The 6,767-nt window shown below is 33.6% G+C and overlaps 1 protein-coding gene across 1 annotated transcript; it reads left to right on the top strand.

Moving 5' to 3' along the window:
- Positions 1-3,647: 3,647 nt before the first annotated feature.
- On the top strand, positions 3,648-4,298 carry LOC141674325 (uncharacterized). Its single transcript, XM_074481256.1, has one exon. It carries the CDS (start codon positions 3,648-3,650, stop codon positions 4,296-4,298), a length of 651 nt encoding a protein of 216 aa, XP_074337357.1.
- The last annotated feature ends 2,469 nt before the right edge of the window (positions 4,299-6,767 follow it).

The following is a 6,767-nucleotide window of genomic DNA, read 5'->3' as shown; positions in this document are numbered from 1 at the left end:
TTTTATTATGATTTTTCCCAATAAAAGAGACATACTATTCTAATAATAATATCTCTTTCCCTGTTTTCATTAAAACATGACATCATTTTACCAGACTTTGGCACTTAGAACATGAGGTGTTGCAAGTTTATGTGCTGCAAGTTTTTTCCTTAAGCTTGAGGCTAGTTCATTTTAGAGTGAAAAGTTTTCATCAGACCTAATGTCAAGTTTAATGGCTTTTTTCTTCATGATGTTTTCCAATATTTATTTTTGTAGATGAGCTTTATGATCAAAAGTTGGAGGTCCAACAAGCTGAAGAAGGGTTTCGAGGAATATTATTGACATCAAAGATATCATTTCAGGTCATGAGCCTTATGTTAGTGATAAGCCTTACCTTGTAACATTGTTCTTTATTTTGGTATTTTCCGGTGGAGTAAGCTTCAACCTGAATTCGGGATTCTGGAGGTGAGTTTACATTTTGTATGAATGAGTTTGCTATTAGAATAGTCCTTTGAGTTTCAATACTTTTTAAGTGAAATACATTGGTGAGTTTTATAGCTTTTATGTGAGACGTTGTGTGAATTATTGACAAAACGTTTCTTCTCTTTAATCTCCGACTCTACTTACAATTATATTCCTTCAACTTGTATCAGAGCAATGTTAAGTTCTAATCCAAACAAATCAAGGTATAAACTACATCTCTAGTGTTTATTATGTTCCCAACTTTAAGCATAATCTTTTAAGTGTTGGGTAACTTTTAAGAAAGGGAAATCATGTGAATTTTAAAGAAGATTTTTGTGAGATAAAAGACAAAAATGGTCTTCTATTGTAAGAGTCAAGATGACCACAACTAAAATGTTTCCACTGAAAATTCAAAATGAGTTTCTACCATGCTTTGCTAATATTATGAACGATGAGTCTTGGCTTTGGCATCTTCGATATGATCACTTGACTTTTTGCACTATATCCAAGTTTTGTAATGGTAAGATCAAGTATGTGAAGATTGTGTTTTTGTCAAGTATTATCAGGATCCATTGCTAAAAGAGAAAGCGTGTCGAGCTAAAAATATAGGAGTCGGTACAGTCTGATTTGTGTTGACCTATGCGCACAAAATCTATTGGAGGTAGTCATTATTTTCTCACTTTTATTGATGATTATAATCGTAAGATGTGGATCTATTTTCTCAAAAAAAATCTCAAGTATTTGAAGCATTTAAAACATTTTAAACATTTGTGGAGAAAGAAAGTGGTTGTTCATTAAAGAGACTACGACGCGATCGTGGTGGTGAATATATGTTCAAAGAATTTGGAAGTTTCTTGAAGAAGCGTGGAATTTTTCATCAACTAACGCCTCGTTCAACTCCTCAACAAAATGGAGTGGCCGACAGGAATAAACGTTATGTTTACTCAATTTTTTCAAAGAATATTACATTTACTTAATTTTTCAATAAAAAGAATAAAGACTAATACACTTACACTAAAGTAGTAATAAATAATGACTTTGGGAAATGCGTAATACAATGTTATTACATATTTTTACATTGGTAATATACATTATTTAACTTTAATTAAATAAAAGAACATTAGTTATCTCTCATTTGGCAGGTGGGTTATTCCAAATAAGCATTTCAGTCCCATGTGTTTGCTATTTTTTAACAAAAAGTCAGTAATAATTTTATTGTATTTCAATTTTTTAACTCAAATTAGGAAATGGTGAACCCTAAAGTATTAAAAGCTGTTAAATTAGGTTCCAAGATTAAATTAGAGTTTAGTTCCCAAAGTTTAGGGCATAGATTAAATTAGGGTTTGGACTATAATATTTAGGGCCTAGAGGCCCTGAACCGTAAATCTTAAACCCCAAATAGGAACTGAATAAAATATTAGAAGTATACAAGTGAAGAGGAGGATCCCTTGAAGGAACTCTCCTATTCCTAGAGCGTGCCCTAAGCATCTCAAGGAGCCTACGGAGGACTCCAATCCTCTTATGGCACACTCCAAGAAGGAAAAAAGGCCTCTGGGCCGGGAGCCCATCATCGTAAAAAACATATTGAAGGTGTCTTTCTGTAGTCTTGCGGGTTGTCCTCATAGGGGAACGATTGTTAAATATTTAGTGTGTGCTTTGGGAGCCCTATCTCTACAATTGACAAGTTGTCCTCGTCGGGAGACTTTAGGTTTATCCCACACATTGCACTTATACGCTTGGGATTACTTGTCTTGAAGTCTGGTGGGTTATCCTTGTCGGGGGCAAGGATGCGCTTGAGCATTTGCGGTAAGTCATGGTTATACTTCCGGTTACGATCGACGACGATAGCGGTAGAAGATAGCATATCCACCGATCGGGGAGTTTTCTTATCTCTGAAGTTCTGAATTCATAACCGAGCCTTGGACCTTTGTGATGAGGCCGCATCGCTGGTCATTCCTAAAGCAATTTAATGTTCGAGTTATAATAGAAAGTTATTTCGACAACTCCCATTGGGCCACGGCTTGATCCCCTATAAAATGAAGTACGTAGGCACATTGTGAGGCTACGTCTTTGGGAGCTCTGAGAAGGAAAACATTAACCCTCACAATCTCAAATGTTTCTTAAGTACCAATCAACGCACTCTGGTAATTTTTCTGATCACTGACCCCCACTACAGATCTTCATTCTTGTCGCGAACCTCAAATCTTTGTTAACCAAATTCCTCCGTTAACATTTATAATACACTAACTTGAACTTATTAAAATTCTATTGAAGTTGATGCTTGTATAGAGCTCACCCTGAGACTTCTACGGTAGTTTTTATTTATTAAATATTAATTTTTAGCCTCTTTAGTAATAACTTGCGTAACTTTTTTTTAAGAAATGCCACGCAAGTAACTCACTTGTATAGCACAAGAGCTAAAGTGTCATCCAAGTGGTGTATCCTTAGTTAAAATTTATATTAGTGTTTAAATAGATCGTAACACTCACAAATAGCTAATTTTAAAGTAACAATATGCATGTTTAGTTAAAACTTCCTAATACATATCAGATTATTAAAGGAAACTGATGTCTTAAATCATTCTGACATGAGGTAAAAACGGATGCTAAAAAATTAGTTGGTTTTTATTGGAAAAAATTTTTAAGTCAGGAATCAAGATTTGCTAGAATATCGCCATCTGTCAACAAGTCAAGATTTGCATGTCGTCAATATCTGCATCAGGATTTATCACGACATCAGGATGTGACTTGTTATCACGATCACAGTGTAAATGAGGATTTGATTATTTACAAAGTCCTAACATTTGTGGAAAGGTTTACTATTGGTTCCTGATTTATAGGATCGAAATTGTTGATTAGATTTGTAAAGAAACAAGATAAATCATATTGTAACATATCTTGTAATTGATAGAGTTTGATAGATTAGTTGTGTAATATATAAACACAGAATAGGTTATCTTTTAGGGTGTGCATTTCTTGAGTATTATCATAACCTAGCAGCTCTCAAGAACATTAATTTTCTTGAGAGTGTTTTGTAACAGTTTATAATAGAATTAATAAACTATTATTTGATTCATTTATTCTTACTTTACTTTCTTGATATCAAATTGTTTGATAATTATATCCAACCCCTTAAACAATTATCATTTACTGGGTAACAATTGGTATCAGAGCAGTCTTATTGATTGTTAATTAGAAAATATCATGATGTCAAGAAGTAAGCATGAAAGCATGAAGATCCCATTCTTGAAAAAGGATGACTACTTGACTTGGAGAGTAAAGATGTTAATATTTCTTGAAGCCATTGATAATGCTTATGTTGATATAATCAATCATGGACCTTCTTATCCTGAAAAGGTTGTGCCAATGACAACAACAATTCCTGAACTCTATATCAGGAAAGAGAAATCTGAATTGTCAGATCCTGAGAATGAAGTAATGCTTAATGATGCTAAATTCAGAAATATTCTTCACAACAGTTTGGACGATGTTATGTCAAACAGAATGATTTCGTGCAAGACTGCCAAAGCTATATGGGATGATTTGGAAACTCAGTATCTAGGAACATTGGCAATCAAGAATAATAGAAGGGATGTTCTTATTAAAGAGTATGAAAAGTTTGATGTTAAGCCTGAAGAAACCATTACTGACACTTATGACAGATTTCTGACATTGTTGAATGATCTATCCTTAGTTGGAAAGGAATATGATAGAGAGGATTCCAACACCAAGTTTCTAAGGGCTCTACTTGAAGAAGGGTATACAGAGGCATCCATTATCAGGCATCAGTATAATCTTGATCAACTGTCACTGGATGAAGTCTATCGGATGCTGAAAACCCATTATTTGGAGATCTAACAAAGGAAGAACAGGAAAGGACAGAAAATGAAGGTTGTAGCATCCAATTCCGAAACTCACATGAACAAGGAAAGGGCCACTGAGAATTCAAGAAGAAGGAATATGGTTGAGATGTCAGATACTGATGAATCATCAGATCCTGACACAGACTGCTGAGGATTCTGAAATTGAATTGGATGATCCTCAAGTTATTGAAATTGCTGCAATGTTAGTGAAAGGTTTCAGGAGGATGAGATTCGGAATGCCACAGAGAAAAGTTGGTTTTAATAAAAAGTACTATGGTGATGGCAAAGAGAAATTTATAAAGAATTAAGGTCATTCCTTAAAGGGAAGAAAGTTTGACAAGGCCAAGGTGACTTGTACAACTACAATGAAAGGGGACATCTTGCTACTGAGTGTCTTAAGTCAACTGGAAAAGCACTCTTCACCTCAAGCTCAAACAAGGACTGGATGGATACATCAGGACCTAACAGTGATGATGAATGATATGCACTGATGGCAAATCATGGAGAGGATGTGCCTTCCACTGATAAGGTACAAATGACTATTTTTCACATAGATACTGGCAACTTTTTTAAATTAAAAAAGTTCTTAAATTCTCTGCATGTTAACTTTAAGAATAAGTCAATTGAAAATGATAGTTTAATTGCTGAGAATAAAGAGCTTAATTACAGGATATAATAAAGCAGGTAATTACAAGTATATTCTTGATGTTCCTAAGAAAACTTGTTTTAAATGTGGTAATACTAATCATATTGATACTGATTACAGAAAGAGTAAAAAGAAAGCTACTGTTATTCCTGAGTCTAATATTAGTTATAGATTAGTATTTTACAAGCCATAGAACCCTTGTTGTTAGGTCCTTAATACAACTGTAGAGAGGGTGAATATAGTTTATGCAAACAAATCGAATTATATACTCAACAGAATGAAACAGTTTTGTATTGACTGATAAAAACTTATTACAAAACTACTCTCTCAATGGATGAACAATACTCCTTGAGAGTTGCTAGGTTAAATGAAAGATATATCAATTCGTGACACCTATAGTGAAAACCTAATACGTGCTTATATTCTGCACAGCTACACAATCAATAAGGAATTCTATTCTATTATAATAAGAAATCTTAAAACATATCCATTTATTGATTGCTACAATAAGTAAAGTCTTACACAGATATGTGTTGGATTACTTATATCAAATTTTGGTAATATTGTTCTCTCTTTTTGTACGCAAATCTTGCTACAAGTCCCTTGAATAGATTCTTTAGCAGAGAGGAGAAGGTTGAATATTTTCATCAAGAAAGTGGTTCCGCATAAGATATTTAAATTACCTCCAAAAGACTCACTGCAAAATTTTACGTTACGGTATGAAATTTTCAAGTAAAAAGATTGGTTTCATGTCTATATAAAGACATTACAGAAAAGCGCTTCTTGGGAGGCAACTCAAGACTATATTATTAGTTAGAGTTAGTTTTTTATGCCCACGAGTTACCTTGATGTGTTTGTTTGAAATTGTAGTTACAGGCGCTGAAGATGAAAAAATCACAGGAAAATTTCTAGTTGAGTCGGCTGCCTTATTTTTTGCATTTTCCGGAGTTTCAACGGTCAGATTATCCTCAATTCCGGACATCTTTATTACTCTGACATCTGACTTTTGAATAGTGGAGATCGGATTTAGAGTTCCAGAAGATCTTTTTATTAAGTCCACAACAGAAGACATGCATACTATGGTGAAGGTTGAACTCTCCATGGTGAAGCGACTTGGATTAGACAGACTACTCGTAGGGAGATCATGGCTTCTCATGGTGCAAAGGTCGATGTTTTTGTATGCATGTGGCTACTCACAACAAATCAATCTTTAATATTGAGGAGTTTTCTATTTTTTCCTCTTAGTATTGTTTAATGATATGTTCACAATTGTAAGTTATAATGTGATATAAATTAGGAAAACACAGAAAAAAATGAAAATATTAAAAAATATGATTTCCTTGTAAATATAGCGTGTTAATAAGGATAAGTACACATTGTTTGGACTTATTTTTTGTATTTCATGTGTATGTCTCCTTAGCATAAAATATCATGTGCATGATGGTGTCTTGTATGTGCTTGCGAAAATCTAAAACTTCAATGTGCGTCATTGTCAATTTTTATGAGTATAACATGTTATTACCCTCTGAGTTCTTGAGCTTAATTTTATGATTGATGTATCCTTCATTAATCTTTTTTTGTGAGTTATTCTTCATTGTGCATGTTGCTCTAGAACTTGTTTTATACCAGATAGTGCGCATATTGATATTGTGTATGTGTAAAAATGATAAAGGCGTTAGGATTAACCTTATTATCCCAAACAGTACCTTGAAAAATAATTCTTAGTGAGCCCCCTTGAGCCTATATCCTTTTTCTTCGTATGTCACCAATTAAATCTTGAGCATAATTGTTTATTCTTATTTTAATTGACTGGTGGAG

The sequence above is a fragment of the Apium graveolens genome, chromosome 1 (assembly GCF_009905375.1).
Source record: "Apium graveolens cultivar Ventura chromosome 1, ASM990537v1, whole genome shotgun sequence".
NCBI classification, from domain to species: Eukaryota; Viridiplantae; Streptophyta; class Magnoliopsida; order Apiales; family Apiaceae; genus Apium; species Apium graveolens.
The sequence above is the reverse complement of the archived record's forward strand: the minus strand, read 5'-3'. Positions and strand labels throughout refer to the sequence as shown.